This window comes from Brachyistius frenatus, unplaced genomic scaffold, assembly GCF_029030835.1.
Source record: "Brachyistius frenatus isolate BFR_SWC_R1_liver_20210118 unplaced genomic scaffold, ASM2903083v1 Contig_19, whole genome shotgun sequence".
NCBI lineage: Eukaryota > Metazoa > Chordata > Actinopteri > Embiotocidae > Brachyistius > Brachyistius frenatus.
In genome coordinates this window covers 3,236,517-3,254,397 of record NW_027210618.1, presented here as the reverse complement: position 1 = coordinate 3,254,397, position 17,881 = coordinate 3,236,517, and the positions used below count along the sequence as shown (strand labels likewise).

Here is a 17,881-nt window from a genome sequence, read left to right as displayed (position 1 = left end):
ACAACCGGAGATCTCCTCTCTAAGCATGGACAACCATTCTTACAACTTCCCTTCCGACTGCACCCCACTCACCAACTGCAAGTCTGCCCGTAAGCCGGCAGGATCCACCGTGGTGAACATGGGCAACAACGGCAAGAATCCTCCCCGAGACTATCTACTGTGGTCGCTGTGCAACACCTTGTACGTGAACTTCTGCTGCCTGGGTTTCATGGCGCTCATCTACTCCATCAAGGTGAGGCCTTATGCTCTTTTATTTGAACTTTTCTGACTCTTTTTACTTGTAAGTTTCAGTTTGGATTGGTTTTATGAAGCATGTACAACATCTGAGAAATGTGTCAAAAGAAGAGTGCACTTTTTGCGCTAAATTTGCAGAAGGACTCCAGACAACACAATAGCCGATCATTGTCCACTGTCCAGTACAATTGTTGTATTTGACAAGGTTGCATTCATTTTTAAGTCCTTTTTTAAACTGATTTGATCATTGATTGTAACTCCAAATCTGTTTTATTAACTGCCAATTATTGAACCTGTTGGTGAAACTGTTTTGTCAGCTGATGTCTTCACTGATGAGTGACTACACCAAAGGTAGAAGCACTGGGTAACACTTTGTGAGAAAATGGAACAATTTGCAATTATTTAACAGAATGCCACGCAACATTAGATTTTAATAGTGCGGGTCTAGTGCAACACAACACCCAACAAGAACTTTGTCATGAAAGCATGTTGGCAGCATCAGGAAAAAGGAGGGTCGACTTGGCAAGAATAGCTATAAAACCGAGGGGATGATGTGGCAAATGCCTCAACGGGAAGTAAAGCACAAACAAATGGCAGCACTGCAATGTAATATCTAAAAGAACACAATGAACCCAGCTGTTACTTCTTTGGCAAAGTCAAGGAAAGTTCTGCATTCAGAATGCAACTGATTGGTGCCATAAAAAAAGGACATTTGAATTGTCCTTTTATGTTGTTTGTCACTGTGGAAAATCTTTCATGGCAAATGCTACAAATACATTTTCGAACACTGCAGAGACTAGTGAATGATCAGATGGCACACAATAGAAAGTTGGCGTGCCCTTTACCACAGGAATGGGGCTGCAGAGGATCAGGAAAAATAAACCAAAAGAGAAACTTTACACACTAAAAAAAACAGCTAAAAGGTGCCTGAAAATGTCATGTACAAAGCAGGATTGGAAACACATTCTGACTACCTGAATAAAACGGTTTCTGAAAAGCTCACCGCAAAAGGGTGTGTATACCCTTTATTTAAGTCTTTTTTTGCTGCAGCTCTGAATCACAGGCCCACTATTGGTTCAGCACTCAAATTAAAGACAGTGACTGGCTGCTTGTCTGGGGAGTTAAAAATGGCGTAATTGGCATCTTCCTAATGGGCAAGTACTCATGGGAAATTAGAGAGTGCTATAGGGAAAGACTCAGCTCGGACCTACACTTAGAAGCCGCTCCAGGATTCGTATCACTCGGGCCTCAAACAACCTTGAATCTGAATTGTAGGACAAAGTGCAATGATCTGTCTGTCAACAAAAACATACCAGAAAGTTATAATCTGCCTTTGTTTCCCTTCTTCCTCTCAATATTTAGCATCTAATAGGAGACAAAGTTTGAACTGTTTTGCAACAATTATGAAACTTCCAATTCAGAGTCGTAATTTCTGCTTTAGATTAAACTGACTTCTCTGGATGCATGTCATAATGTGAATTTGTGCATCGTTGTAGGCCAGAGACCAGAAGACCCAGGGCAACCTGCAGCTGGCGCAGGAGTGCTCCGACAAAGCCAAGTGGTACAACATCCTGGCAGCCGGATGGAACCTGCTGATTCCACTTCTGGCCATCGTCCTGCTCGTCCTCCTGCTCGTCCACCTCGGCTCGTCTCAGGGCTCCTTCGACTTCTTCGGAGAAGACGGCTTCCAAAGCTTCATGAAACTTTTCAGCTGGTAGATAATGGCAAAAGGAGATAAATGAAGATCATATCTCAAGTTTAACCCATTTACACTAACCATCAGGACAGGGCATTTAATTTGATACAGAGGATGAAGGCTGATATAGTAGCTCCTTAGAATTTTACCAAGTTTAAATGCTCCTTTTTGTAGTCAGGAAGTGTGCTGGTCAGCACAAAAGTAATCTTAATTGGTGAGAAGGAAAATGTTGCCATGGTTTAGGCCAAAACAAGAGAAAACTACAAGAGGTATTCAGAATTTGCTAGTAACACATACAAACATGAATAAAACAAAAGATTTTTGGACAAGTGACCTAAAAACTGCTTATAATTGTTATATATGAATTGTTCAGTAAAAGTAATCCAGCAGCTTGGTGCTTGGGATGTGTTAAAACAGCCTCCCTGATTGTAACATCAGCATTAGTAAGAAATGGTCAGTTGAGATGTGAAGTTGATCAAAGACTGAATAAGGCTTAAATAGAAAATAAGGGGGAAAAACGGTGATGAGAAAGACAAGAGGTTGTATCAAGGTTGAGCAACTAAGCGAGCAGCTACTCTGCGTCATTTTTGTTGTTATTTATTGTATTTATGTTGCGTGGAGATTTGAATGACGCAATGGAAATTATCTATAGAGAGGAAAAAAAGAAAGAAAGAGAGAGAGCAGAGATAACAGGAAGACTGTGGAGCCAAATGATGAGAAGTCACTTTACAAACATTCACCTCCTGTTAAAAGTCATTTATTTTCATCTTTCAGCAATATTTGAATTTTGATTACTGTAACAACATACATCTATTTTTGTCATTATTCATGTATTTTTGTTAGTATTTCATTGTTTTAAGCATTTTAACTTTACATTATCTTATTGTCAGTTTCTTATAAATGAGATTAATAAACCAGATACTGTTAAGTCAGTATTGCATCAAAAAAAACAAATCAGCCTCCTTCATAAAATGTTTTTTCTTTCCTTTATCACCAAATCTACTTACAATTTTCAAGTGTTTTTTAGATCTTCACTAAGCTAATGAACACAGGGATGAAGAGACACTCATCCAAATGGCTCTTGCGGTTCTGCTGCTGCACCTACACCCAGCTTTAAAGTGATCATTTTGGGTGTCGTAGGCTGGATTCTGGGGCGGATCTGAGGGAACGGGCAAGGCTTGGTTGTTTTCATCCCAGCTGTGAGCCTGCTGCTCCACCAGCTATATACAGAACATCCCGTTTTAGGAAACGGCATAAATGTACCCTCCAGTTGGGAGGCAGGGCAGCCCAGTCAGACCACTACAGAGGAGTGGGGAGGCCATGAAGCAGAGCGATGTGGCTCATTTCTATTCGATTCATTCTCAGAAATGATTACAAATTGAATGGCAAACGTTTTAGGAAAGACTTATCATCTTACACTTGTCCTTTGCTGGTGGGTTAGAGCCCCAGAACACTCTTCATAGCCAATGTGTGGACATCTTGTGTAGTATACTTGATCCTCCTGTTGTTCTGTAAAACCACAGAATAATTTAGAACACAATTAAACCTCCAAAGTTCAGGTTGACAAAGACCCTTAGACATATAGAAAATAATGCTTCATCGTTTGTAATGTTGCATGTGTATTTACTTGGATTCTGAAGTGGAACAAGTAGAAACAAATATAAAATGTAATGACTCCCAAAATGTCCTGGCCAACAAGTCTTTCCCTACCAAGTGTTTTTATATGCCATGCCAAAACTGCTTCAGAGATGAAGTACATTCAGTTACTATACAATCCGTAAGGAAATACAGATTTTGGATGTGAGCCACGTGCATAATTTGTTTTAACCCATGTAGCTGCCAGTAACATCTCATACAGTAGGTTTTGATAAACACAGGTTGTGAGCACACATGCAAATTAAGTAGGATGCCGTTGCCTAAATCAAGCTTCTACTTGCAGGATGTGAAGCACACCCACTGACAGCAGTTACGAAATTAGGACTCAAATTCTTCATTAAAACCCAGAGAGGCTCCGTTGTGAGCACACGTGCAAATTAAGTAGGATGTCGTTGCCTGAATCAAGCTTCTACTTGCAGGATGTGAAACACACCCACTGACAGCAGTTACGAAATTAGGACTCAAATTCCTCATTAAAACCCAGAGAGGCTCCGTTTGTCCTCCAGCTCCTCGCGTCTTGTCTTTGATGACTTGGGTGTCCGACTCCTACCAACTCCTACCGACTCCTACCGACCTCCCACCATATTAGCAGCTTCTACGCTCCTCGCAACTTTATTTATACACACCCAAATCACAGCCTCTAGATTCCAACTTTCTATTTTCCTCTTGTGGTCTGAGAGAAATGCTTACAGATGTCTGAGCCGTGGAGAATTACAGGATAGGAGTCGGAACTGCAGAGGGAGGGGGCGCTCACTGCTCCCTGCTCTCCCTGGGAGCTGTTCTCATGCTGAGGTCTGTGGAAGCAAGGAGGAGGACATGCAGGAGGAACAAGTACACTTGTGCTGCTGTGTTTCAGGGTCAGCAAACATCTCTCACCCTCTGCTACATCAGTCATGCCTAACTTTTACCTTCACATAAAGCTAATCATGAAAAGGAGTTTTAATTAATTAGCTTGTTAGTTCACTTTTGATCAAGCCTGATTCCTGAGTATCATTGTATTTTGAATAACATTTGAAATAAATGACCTAATCTTGTATTTATGAGAGAAATATAACTGTTTCAACATAGACATAGGCTTGCTTGTTCGTACAGGTTATCCACCAACAGTCCAAAAAAAAGCATGAAGTGAATAGCGGCTCCAAAGTACATGACACCAGTGTACTGTATCCCGAGTGAGAAGCTGACGTTTGGTCCAAAGGTGGCACAAAAACAGCTCATATACCTTTCATGCAATCTTCTCATTAGAATGGGGTGTTACAATAGAAAAGTTGGCCTTAATGCGGTGCTATACGGGAAAGTCATGTGGACCTTTATATCATTAATGTAATGGAAACGCTGCCTTTGATATTAGTTTCTTAAAACAAGTTACCTTGCACATAAATAGAGACAATCATCCTCTGGTTCAACACTCCTTGAAGAAGAAATTATGAACTTCAGTTGGAAACGAGTTGAATCACTTGGCTCTTATACAGAACAACTCACTATTTCAATCTGTTTCATTAATTCATTAATTTTATTAGCATTTATGAGTAACTGCTGCTCTACATTTGAGTTATGAATGAACAATTTGTAACTGAACTCGGACTTTAGCCAACATGTTGCAAAAGTATCTGTTACATATGGTTAATTGCAGTGGCAGCTAAATACCTTGTGACATTTCATTTCAGATAGCGGATAAGTAAGTAGTCAAACTGGTTTCCACACCCTTTGTTCCTGCAGCATTGTCAGTGTTTAAATGGTAAGTTAAGATGTTATCAAAAATAGGTCTAAGTGCTAACACTTTAGAAAAAGGATAACACCTGTGAGCCCACAAGCAGATTTGTGTCAAGTTGGCTTCTCTGCCAGCTTTTATCACCATTCTATGATAATATTGTAGTAGGCTATATGGGGCTGTAAAAAATAAACTGATCCAAGGCCATTCATAAATTGAAGAGATCCCATGCAGTCTGCACAACAATGCAGCCAGATAGCTTGTAAACAGTAAGAAAATACTAATCACCTTCAAGCTAAATCTTGCTTCAGCCTACCTCTCTCTGCTGCGCTCCACTTTCAGGCTCGATTCAACGCTCAGTTTTGAGTTTTCTCTGATCCTGCTGGCATTTTGCAAGACAATTACATTAGTAAATAGTCAAGCAACTCCCACATTCATCACCAGAACAGAAAGTACCGCATTTAATCAAAGACAGATCTTAACCAGGAGACGAGACAAGCAAATTCAGATGTTTTTCTACTGAACTTGTTAAGTACCTGTGACAGCACCTTAACCTGCAGCTGTGTTTCCAGGCAACAACGTTACTGGCTTCTCAGACAAACTGACAGACTGAAAGGTGTCATAACTACAATTGGAGCTTCATCTATGTCTTCATGCAAATGTTATGTATTTTTTCTAATATTGTCTGCTGCACAGAGGCTCTTCACCACCACCACCACCTCTCCTCTCCTCTCCTCACCACCACCACCACCACCACCACCACCACCTCTCCTCTCCACCACCACTAGCTCTCCTCTCCTCCACCTCTACCACCTCTCCTCTTCTCCACCACCACCACCACCACCTCTCCTCTCCACCACCACTACCTCTCCTCTCCTCTCCACCACCACCACCTCTCCTCTCCTCTCCACCACCACCACCTCTCCTCTCCTCCACCTCTACCACCTCTCCTCTCCTCCACCTCTACCACCTCTCCTCTTCTCCACCTCTACCACCTCTCCTCTTCTCCACCTCCTCCACCACCTCCACTCCACCACACCCACACAGACACAGGACAGACAGAATACCTGATAGACTTGACAACACTGGGCGTTTCCCAACACTACGGGGCTCGTAAAGCAAGTCGGTGAATTATCAAACATCACCAGATCACCACCAGTTCCACCACAGCCAGGAGCGACAGAGCATCGAGCCAAAGGAGCACACAGCAGGAGGGGCAACATGAGCAGGTAAGGATCCGGCGTGGTCTCCAATTAAAGAGCAACATGGCATGATGATCTGACCAGGAACTTATTACGATAGTTTGAATGACAAGAGTCACATACTTGCAGGACAAGTTTGAGGACTTTCTACTCCACTACATTGCAGAGAGAAATATTTTTACCCACTACATATATTTAACAGCTGTTTTTGTTATATAGAGAACAGGTGATCAATTTACAATGCATTGTTATACATAAAGATAATGGCAATTAACATGACCTCTATCTTGATCATCTAGTAAAATACTTCGGCTACCTCGGTATAAATAAAACATTTATACACAATAAAATGTGAAATGTTAGTCTGTCTTATGAGTACTTTTACTTTTATCATTTTATTTAACTGGTATACAAACTTTCTACATTGTGGTAATATTTGGTGATTGACTCTGTCTGTCTGTCTGTCTGCACCAAAAGCAAAGATCTTAACAGTCTGAATTTTTTCTTTCCCTGTATAAGTAGAGCATTGTCTTTTCCTGTTCCTTTGACTGCTGTGTTTCACATAATCGACATTAATTACTTTAATTATGTGCTTTTATGGACACTTTCTTAATCAAAAGCTTCACCAGATCCAAGTGACGCATGTATTTTGTGAACTCCTTTCACCACTGACATTGTAATACTTCATCACATTACATCCCAGTTCAGTTACATTCACACCTCAGTTCAATTTAGTTACTTAGTTTTAGCATGATAATCGACTTCAAGTAGACTTCATGTATCAATAATGCTTTATTGAGAATCTTGTAAAAAATAAAGCAAACAGTAAAAAGAAATCAAACATCTGCAGCAGTCTTCAGTCTGTCAAACAGGTACATTGTGTACATTGTTTAGTTTATAGTTGTTAAGCTTGAAGAGTAGTTTGAGTCCTTGTAAAACTGTGATTATACAGGTTATATGTGAGATTTGAGGGGGAAGGCGTGGTGATGCCATTCACTTTGTTAGCAAAAATACCAAAATGCATTCCCCTTGTTAATATCTACCCTCTCGATCCCCTAGTGTGAGATTGAGTAAATGGACAAAGGGGTTGTGAAGTTGAATATGTTTGTCTAGTCTGCCCGACTCATTGATCTTTTATCTGATTGATGTTTAAGTTAGAATCTAGAATCGACTACGTCTCTGAGATATCAGTAGCCTGATTGTACTGTGTTGATGAATCAAATCATCAGTTAGAGACACCTTAGTTGACTGAAATTCTTCAAATCAAAAAGTCAACTTTTTCACCGACAGTTCAGTAAACACCTGAGAAATACAAACACAGACTGAACTCAGTCAAGAGGATCTTGAAAGTCAGTTCCTCCTTGACATGACATATATGTGTTGTAATATCTGTGAACTTTAATCCCTTAAAAATATATGGATATTTAAAGAGAGGGTTTTTTTTGCCTGCAGTTTATGATGTGACTCAGTGGGATGGATTTTCTGAGCTCTTGGTTTTGCCATTTCTTCATTTCTGTGTTTTTTTTTTTTTTTTTTGTCTTGAATAACCGATGAAGAGCACAATTTACTAATTATCTAGCCAACACATTTTTGGTGAGGTTGGACCGAAACGTCGGACAAGTTTGAAGTCGCAAAGAAAATGTTGGTTCTACTTTTAATGAAGGGGAAATCACTTCAAGAATCCAAACATGCTGCTCTCGAGATTTTACAAATTTGAATCAGCATGTGTTTATTTCATACCAATACATACCCTCACATAGCTCTCTGAGCTGCAGAATATGTGTTGAGTCGCATCATTTATTAGTTTTGAGTGAATCTGTTGCACAGAGCACAATGTTGTTTTGTAGAGTTACTTGGAATCATCCAATCACCAGACATAGTTGCCCACAGCTCATATGTGGACGCAATTATGCTGCATTCCACAATTTAAGACTTTTGTCTTCCCTTCTATTACCACAAATGATGGGAACAAAGGAAGGAGAAGAGGAGGAGAATAACGGAGAAAGAGAGGAAGAAGAACACTGTGTGCTTAGCATTACAAGCCAGTAAACACTAAGCGACCTCCTTAATCTGCTTCTCATTAGCTGTTCCAACTAGAGTCCGACCAATACTGGATTTGTGGAGCCGATCGCAATACCGATATTCGTGAGTAAAATAATCTGATATGAATAATTCTGCCAATATTCTTTATAAATATTCTGCATAAAACGTATATTAAATATTTTTTGCAATAATTCATTGAGGGTGGTTATCGAACACTTTTGACACTTGTAATGAAGATATCTAATTAAGGCAGGATATTTTACAGTTTATCGTCCACATTCACATCAGGGCACTGAAACAATAAACTTCACTGGGAATAATAATAAATGACTATTAATAAAGCAAACCACACTGATTGAACAACTTCTAATTTACCACAAGCATCTTCTTTTTGGCCAGTATCGGTTGATAATTTCGTCCGGCCGATATGTCGCTCAAGCTCTAGCCCAAAACTTGTTTCGTAACGGCGAGGATGAGGTGTAGCGTGATGGAAAAACATCTGGAAACTGTTTAAGAACTAGTTAGGATGAAGATTTGTTTCTGCGAGCGCTCGTTAAACATGCACAGACAAGCGAGCACAGTTTGGTTCTCTTTACAACAACAATCTTTACTTTGCCACAGTGGCCTCTTTTCTACTGGCACTGATTGAGGGACTACATGTGCTGTTAAATTAGGCATGGGTTTAGTTGAACATATGACAATTCATAGCTAACCAAATGCATAAGGAACAGCTGGAAATGCGAAGGAAGAATTTCATAATTTTAAGTTTTCTCTCTAAAAACATGAATCATTAAATTTAACGCAAAATAATCACCGTTATCACTTTGATTGATTATTTGTGTTGTTGCCATGTCATAATTGCTTCCAACACTCAAACACCTGACACGGTTCTGCTTGTTCATTCCTCTCAAATTTGCTTTGTACAGTCAACACAAAGTTTTTAGCTGTGTTTGCTACCAGAATTTCTCCACTGACCTCAATTTAATATGATCCAGTAGAGCTTCTCTGCCTTGACCTCCATCATCGATGTGGTCACAGGTTGGGCAGTCACTGCAAAAATGGAATTTGAACCTTGAATTAGCATGGGGCAGTCCAGTCTGTCAAATCCTAAACGCGGGGCAGTCCAGGTTTCACCTTTGACTTTGGTATTGGACATAATTGGGTAGTTTTTCAATTTGTTTTAAAATATGAATATTACCTTTTGAATGCCTCACTGAACTGCAGCTATAGAGTGTATGTGAATGTAATTTACTTCCGAACAAAACAACCCTATTTTCTCATAAAAGCAACCTTATTAAAGGACTATTCTTCAAAATCACTGAGATGATGTAGATCCATCCTATCATATCATTTGTTTTGTTTTCAATTTGTTTAAGAAAAATCCTTTTTGACGTTCGCGTTCTTGAATTTCTTGAATACCATTGATTTAAACAATAAACACTAATTATTTTGGCTGTAATTCAAAATTAACTGATTGAAAAAAGTGATATCAAAATAAGATCCTTGTGTTATTTTCATCTAAAGCAGCAGCAGGTCACATAATCATCTGAACTTACCTGCACTTTTGAAAATGCTGACGGTGAAACATGTCCTGTCTCGCTGCAGATGTCTGATTAGCAAGTCGGAGGTGCAGAGCTTCATTGAAAGATGTATGGCGGCAGTGGGCACCAAGCCGCATCATGCCCGCAGCCTGGCCGAGGTGTTGGTGGAAGGAGACCACAGGGGCCACTACAGCCATGGACTCAACAGATTGGGTCAGTGGGATACTGGAAGTTTATCACTTTATCTGCATGTTGAAAGTTTCCCTCCTCTCAAAAACATATTTCGGCCGATGTTACTCTTTTTGAATGTTTGCCGTGCAGAATGTTGGTAATTTCTTAAGTTGTTATTTTGCACATACAAACACTGTACATGGTCCTTCAGTGATGTCAGAGATTTCCAGAGTAAACTGTGACTCTATATACGGGTGCCAATGATGCTCACTGTCTCTATGTTTTTCGACAAGACATGTATGTCAAGGACATCAAGTCAGGAATCTGCGCCAAGGACGGTGAGCCGGTGGTGGACAAGGAGAGCTTGGCCACAGCGCTGGTGGATGGGAAGAACCTCCTGGGCCCGGTGGTGGGAAACTTCTGCATGAATCTGGCCATAAAGAAGGCCAAAGAAGCTGGCATTGGCTGGGTGGTGGCACACGGTGATTCCCATTTTTCTTTGAAGCCCAGAGAACATTTTAGTGCAGTATCTCAGACATAGCTGCTCTTATTTTGACAGAGGAATGATGGCTTTTATTTTGTTATTCTGCCTAAAAATCGTCTCATTGGCCCAAATGGGGATGACAAAGTTGAGACAAAATATGCTTTGTAACCTCTGCCTCACCTGGCTTATTATGAATTTAGGTATCCTGATGTAGCTGCTATAATCATAGGTGAATGTTTTAATGTGAAAGGCTGCACTGGTCCAGTTTGAATGGGTCTGCATTTTGATTGAGTCAAGTTTCATTCATGGGATAAATACATTTACTCACTTCTTATAAACTGATGACTCACATTGACATGCACAGGCCTGTGTTTGATTGGACAGACTTCAGCATTCACAGAGGGATTTGTTTTCTTCTTTAAATATTAGTTGAGTGTAACAGGTAATTAAGTGTGGAGGAAGAGGAACCAAAAACTACTGCAGGTCAGACTGACAGCTTGAAAACTTGAATTAATACAATTTCATTTAAGAGGAACAAGCATTAATTTGATAGCTTTCAGCAATAAAATCCCTTTTGATCCCCCTTTGACATATTACTTTGTGACTTCACTCTTGTAAAAAAGCAGTAAACAAATTTGATGAATGCACAGTGACAGTACATTTTCACAGCTGTTAAACTATTGCATTTCTTTCTTAGGTTCCAACCACTACGGTATTGCGGGATACTACGCAATGCAAGCACTGCAGGAAAACATGATTGTGAGTGAAATGTTTTTCTGCCTGTTAACTCATTTATTTCAGTGCCAGTTCAGCTTTTTCCAGAGAGGGGAAAGCTATACTTTAATACCCAAATGTCTGATATTTCTATTACTGTACTAAGAACAAATGGGAGTGAATGTATCTCTGAGTGTTATATTCTCTCTAATGATGACCTGACCTTCACAGGGCATGTCATTCACCAACACATCCCCACTGATGGTTCCCACACGTGGTAAAGAGGTACGTGTATTATTTGTTCAATAGAAGCTCAACTGATAGATAGATAGATAGATAGATAGATAGATAGATAGATAGATAGATAGATAGATAGATAGATAGATAGATAGATAGATAGATAGATAGATAGATAGATAGATAGATAGATAGATAGATAGATAGATAGATAGATAGATAGATAGATAGATAGATAGATAGATAGATAGATAGATAGATAGATAGATAGATAGATAGATAGATAGATAGATAGATAGATAGATAGATAGATAGATAGATAGATAGATAGATAGATAGATAGATAGATAGATAGATAGATAGATAGATAGATAGATAGATAGATAGATAGATAGATAGATAGATAGATAGATAGATAGATAGATAGATAGATAGATAGATAGATACTTTATTAATCCCACAAGGGGAATTTTTTTTCGCTACAGCAGCATTATAGGTACAGGAAACCAATAAAACAACAGTAAAATATTAAATCTAAAAATGCACAGTACATACAATAAATAGAATAAAATAAAATAGAATAATTAAATTAAAACTAACTAAACAGTAGTGCAACAATAGTGTTAAACAACCAATAAAAACAGACAACGGTGTTATTGTTGTGAGATTGAGTTTGCCAGAGGTGAGTTATTGTACAGTCTTATTGCGGTCGGCAGGAATGATCTCCTGTATCTGTCCTTGTGACAGCGGAGCTGGAGGAGTCTATTGGAGAAAGTGCTCCTCTGTCCCTGCAGCAGGTGGTGGAGAGGCTGGTCAGGATTATCCAACGTGGATAATAGTTTGTTCAGTGTCCTCCTCTCCACCACCTTTTCCAGGCTGTCCAGATTGCAGTCAATGATGGAGCTGGCCTTCTTAACCAGTTTGTTAAGTCTGTTGGTGTCTCCGGCTCCAATGCTGCTACGGCTGTCATATGTGACACCAGGTCTTGTAGAAACTCTTTACAACATCCAATATAAATGTCAGCATACTGAATGACTGAATATTTAGCCGAGATGTTTCCAAAACAATGCTTGCATTTAAAAATGATTTCAAACCATCTGTCTGCAGTGCACTTTGGGCACCAACCCCATCAGTATGGCAGCTCCAGCTAAAGATGGAGACAGCTTTGTTCTAGACATGGCCACTTCAGCAGTAGCACTTGGAAAGGTAAGGTCAATATTTATACAGCAGCAGGCTATGTTTGTTTGTCACATATCTAAACTTGTCGGGAACTAAGTGGAAGCGTGCAATGATTGGTCACTGGAGAAGGAAGTTAAATAGCTTTTAATCATATAACTTCTGAAAGGTTTCATGCAAGGATAGGAGAGGAAAAGCCAAATCATATTAATGGTCCAATCAAATTTAAAATAAATGGCATAACTGGGCACTGCAACTTCAGAGTGCATCCTCCCGAATGAATCAACTTCTTTGTAACTGTTTTTGAAAGTACCATACACAGTATATGTCAAGCCTTATCACTCTCGTACTTCATGTAATTTTTTTGCAGGTGGAGCTTCATGCGCGGCATGGAGACCCCATTCCTGAAGGCTGGGGCGCTGATCCTGAGGGACGGCTGACAACAGACCCCAAGAGAGTCCTCAATGGAGGAGGACTGGTGCCCATTGGGGGCAGTGAGGCCACAGGTCAGAGGCAAAGTAGACACAACTGATAGCATTCAGCTCAGGCAGTAAGAGACTCTGGTCAAGATATTTCCATTCAGTTAGCATTTCAGCTTCAATATTGAAGTCCTCTTTAGCCCTGCAGTTAAATTTTAAGACTCTGCTGACATCCAGATATCATTAAAGTGATCCTCTTTATCTACTATTGCAGCATTTGAAAAATTACAGGACAGACTCAAATACGTTGTATGCTGAAAAACTTTATCAGATTAAGTTTTTCCACTTCCACTACACTTATCGGTGCAATTTCTTATGTTAAAATGTTCACACTATTCCAGCTTTTTATGGTGTGATGATTTTTCACATAAAGAACTGAAGACAGGAAGTGACAGCAGTCTCTATCAGGGTGGGATGATGTACCATTCTGTATGGTGATATCCCAGTTCGCTCTATTGTTGGTAAATGACCTTAAATATCTCCTCTCATGATGTCTGTTGCTGCCCTCAGGAGGGTACAAAGGCTACGGTCTGGGAATGATGGTGGAGGTGTTCTGTGGTATCTTGGCTGGAGCTCGCTACAGCAAACACGTCCGCACGTGGAAAGTAACAGATCGTGTTGCTGACCTGGTACGTTTTGGGTTTTCTTCTTACTTGTAAAAAGACAAGGTAACTTGTGTCGTGTTGTCATGTCACACAGCATGCTGAAAGTTAGCCTCCTCATTGTCTGTGATATGAAACTGTAAGTCTGTGAAATGTAACTCATAGCTGCTAAAACCCATTTAATTAAATTTCTACAATTTATTCTCTAATTTTGATATGAAGTCCTGTGTAGAGTTGTATTTCTCCATTTTAATGGGCAGAAGTTAAAAAGTTAATCTGATGTTACCATCACTGTGTGACTGTGTAGGTCTGGGTACACTCAGAGAATTGTTTGCAGTTGTTGCATCCTACTGGGCATAGACCTCAGGTAGATTTTAATATCACTGACTATTGGAGCAGGTTTAACCAATCAGTATGTGCCAAAACCGCACAGAACTCTTCCCCCGCTGAAATGACTACATTTAGAAAAAAGCACTTGACTTCAACGCCATCACACCGACACCGTTCATTAATTGATCAGCTCTTCAGAGAGGCTGAGCGAATGTTAATGCGAACAGGGTGTCCAGACTATAATTACAGTGAGGAAAACTGAAGCTATGAGTTATAGTCTGGCACAGCCAGGCTGATAATAAGTAGCTGCTACCACTTAAATTAATAGCCACTGCTCTGATAATGTTGATATGTTTTGTTCCTCTGGTGAAAGTGACAGAAAGAGCAGCTACCTTAAAGAAACTGTTCACTTTTGAAATGACCAGTTGCAGCAGAATAATGAAATAAAAGTTCCCGTAAAATATAATTCTTGAGTAGATAGGTTAAATAGTTAAGGCAGACATGTCTGTACAATGTAATGAAGGCTGGTTGATCTGGAACAAAGTTCAAGCCATGACTAGTTCTCGCTCAATAAAAGCAAAGAAGTCAATCATGAAACTGGTTTTACATGTTTGACAGCTGTTATCTAAAAGAAAAGTCTGACGTGGGCCATATTACATCACATCACGACCCTCTTTACTGTTTGTATTGGGTCGGCTCTCAGTGTCTCGTGTTGTGTTTTCAGGGTCAGTGTTTTGTGGCCATCAACCCAGAGAACTTTGCTCCCGGGTTCAGTGACAGGATGTCAGATCTCCTGTTCATCCAGAGAAACCAGGATCCCGTGAGTAGATCATTCTAAAGGAACATTGATATACAGATCATTAAAAAAAAAAAGTGCAGATGATGTCCAGTGATTACAACTTCTCTGTCTTGTCATTTTGCTGCAGGCTGACCCTAACACTCCTGTTTTGGCTGCTGGAGATCCAGAGAGGGCGAACATGAAGATGTGTGAGGAGATGGGCGGGATCCTCTACCACATCAATGTCGTCAACTACATGGTGAGTACTGAAAAGTGTACTATACTCATCTAGTTCCAAATGAAGGTTGTATCAACAGTTTTTTTTAAGTGTCCTCACTCGGACCAGTTTTGATTAAGAAAATGAAGCAACAGATTTTATATTTTTGTTGGTAAGCTATCACTTCTCTTTTTAAAATGTTTTAATTTATTTTATTGCAGAAAATTAAATGACCAGCTTGATAACACCCTCCTCTTTGGATACATCCTAAAAGTGTAAAGTTACAACTAGCTGGTCATTAATTACCATTTAGAGTCCAACCAAAGGAGACATCTCATCTAGCTCTGTTCAAACTTCCCACAAGCCACCTGCTAGCACCTCAAAAGCTCACGACTTGCTCAGGGATGAAAACAAAATGTTAAACCTCAGTTGCTGAATACTTCCCATACAAAAAACATAAGGACATTACATTTTAGGTTTACTGCACCTTGCACACTATTTTATGCCCTCTAGTGGCTGCAAAAGCACAATACAAGCATCAGGATGAAGACAGGAGGGCAGCAATCTCTGCCAAAATGTTCTACGGATCAAACCAAGTTTAATGTTGAATAACAAAACCTAATTAAACTTTATGGTTGAAACGTATTCGTTTCTGATTAATACTGTTCACAGTTTGATTTAGAACACAAATTGTAATATCTTTGCAATAGTAACAAGCTGGGAAGTTGCTAATCAGGAAGTACTCAGTTAAGGATTTTTTTTTTTTTCCCCCCGTGGTTCATGCAGTGAATGTGTAACAGTAAGGTAACATAGCTTTGGAAGATTTGGGAAGAAACCAACAGTTTGCAAGGCTATAAATAGCTCTTGCATGTAGGACAAATGAATCTACATCAACGCTTTTTATTTTTTTATTGCTATAGGATACATTTCAGGGTCTATGTTTCTGTCAGGAGCAGAAGAACTGGAGAATGGAATGAGGAATATTTACACAGACTTAAAAAAACGCTGAACAAATCACATGGATTTGAAATGTGTTGCATCGTTTGCAATTTTGTTTTTGCACGCCATATTCAGGTAAAACAATGTTTTAATGTTTTAGTGTTCAACTGTTGAGTTGAGGAAAAAGCCTGAGATTGAAGCTAACTTAAATATGCATTTCATTTCTGCAGAATGAATGTGCTCAGAGAATTGGTGTCAGCCCTCTGTTGCCATGTGACAAGCTCGTCTCCAATTAGTTGGTCCACTCGGCAGCTTTGGAAATCTGCACTTGTGCACGTCTTGGGCTTCATGATGAGAAACTTGGAAGTGCAATTCTGTTTACGCACATGTTGAGAGGAATATTTTATTCATTATTATACACACCCTTGGCAAGTATTTTAATCTTCTTAAACATCATAAAGTTACATTTAAAAACAAATCATGACCTTTTAAAAGTTGTTATAAAAAGGAAATTACTTTTATTTTTTTTATTTTTATGGGACTCTGGACTTGGCCTTGAGATACTACATCTCTGACAGTAAAATATGCACATGCTGTGTCCAAAACGTCTGTAAATTGTGGCTGATGGTTGGATGTGAATGAGTTTGGAGAGGTTGAGTGATGCGGTTGAAAGTGAAGTAACGTTGCTGTGGTGTGTTGTCATTAACTGAACAGGTCAATCCCTGTTGTGGAAGCTGTGCAATAATAAAACTGCACTAGTTGCTAGTATGATGGCCAACATTTTCAAATACTAATGAGTATTTTAAACTGTCTGTGAGAATGTCTCGATACTTTTGTAATTTTGAAATGATCTTTTTATTGAAAAGCCAACATGAAAACATCATTCCCATGTGCCTTATTTAATAAAAGCCACAAAAGACTTAATGTTTGTTTATTTTTTCTTGTTTGTCTTTTTTCTACATCACAGTCTGCCACCAGAGGGCAGTGTAAGCTTCACTGTTTTGCTTTCAAACCTCACTGGTGACAGATTATTTGCCTAATATCATAGACGGTTTGAGTTATACTTCAGTACTTGTGTGAATGGAAAACAAGCACTGACACTAGCGCAAAAATACGTCTATACAACCTAGTCACCTTTTGATATTTGATATTGGAAAAGACAACCATATTTTTTATTATCATCCTACCTAATCCTTATTGGGGACTGTATGTCAGATAAAATGCATTATATTATTGAAACATTTTTTAAGTAAACCATCTCTTGCATGCTTTGCATTAATTATTTAACAGCAAATCTAAGTTTTATGGTCATGTCATTTTAGAACAGAATCGTCTCTTAACATGTTCATGTTCACTATTCTTATCAAGTTCGTTTTTAAAACACAATCTCATTGAAAAAAAAAGTACTTTATAAAAATACAAAGATGGAGCATTAGAATATCTTCTACCATCTCGTCAAATTTAGCCTTGCTGACGTGACAAAAATACTATATTACAGACATACTATATTTTTATACCACTAGATGGAGACAAAGTCTAATTAACCTCCAGGTCACTCATGTAAATCTCTCATTTGTTCTGTGACGTTATAGTTTGTTTGATACCTTGAGCTGGGCTGTTTATATATATATATTTTTTTAATGTTTATCTCATTAACAAAAAACTACAACT

At 39.1% G+C, this 17,881-nt stretch overlaps 3 protein-coding genes across 4 annotated transcripts in view; 2 read left to right on the top strand and 1 right to left on the bottom strand.

The window, feature by feature from the left end:
- Positions 1-17,881, bottom strand: part of cdkn1cb (cyclin dependent kinase inhibitor 1Cb) — a 227,257-nt gene that overhangs the window by 92,659 nt on the left and 116,717 nt on the right. The window lies entirely within an intron of this gene.
- LOC138618978 (interferon-induced transmembrane protein 5-like) lies at positions 26-1,952 on the top strand. The gene is made up of 2 exons (XM_069695107.1): positions 26-232; positions 1,731-1,952. Exons 1-2 carry the CDS (start codon positions 26-28, stop codon positions 1,950-1,952), a joined length of 429 nt encoding a protein of 142 aa, XP_069551208.1.
- Positions 6,416-17,134, top strand: LOC138618977 (uncharacterized oxidoreductase YjmC-like). Of its 2 annotated transcripts, XM_069695106.1 has the most exons (12): positions 6,416-6,526; positions 8,584-8,644; positions 10,148-10,296; positions 10,548-10,736; positions 11,436-11,497; positions 11,684-11,737; positions 12,797-12,895; positions 13,236-13,371; positions 13,855-13,973; positions 15,001-15,096; positions 15,203-15,313; positions 16,441-17,134. In XM_069695106.1, exons 3-12 carry the CDS (start codon positions 10,194-10,196, stop codon positions 16,504-16,506), a joined length of 1,035 nt encoding a protein of 344 aa, XP_069551207.1. In that variant the 5' UTR covers positions 6,416-6,526; positions 8,584-8,644; positions 10,148-10,193; the 3' UTR covers positions 16,507-17,134. The 2 variants fall into 2 exon arrangements, with proteins under 2 accessions (XP_069551207.1, XP_069551206.1); XM_069695105.1 differs by lacking the exon at positions 8,584-8,644.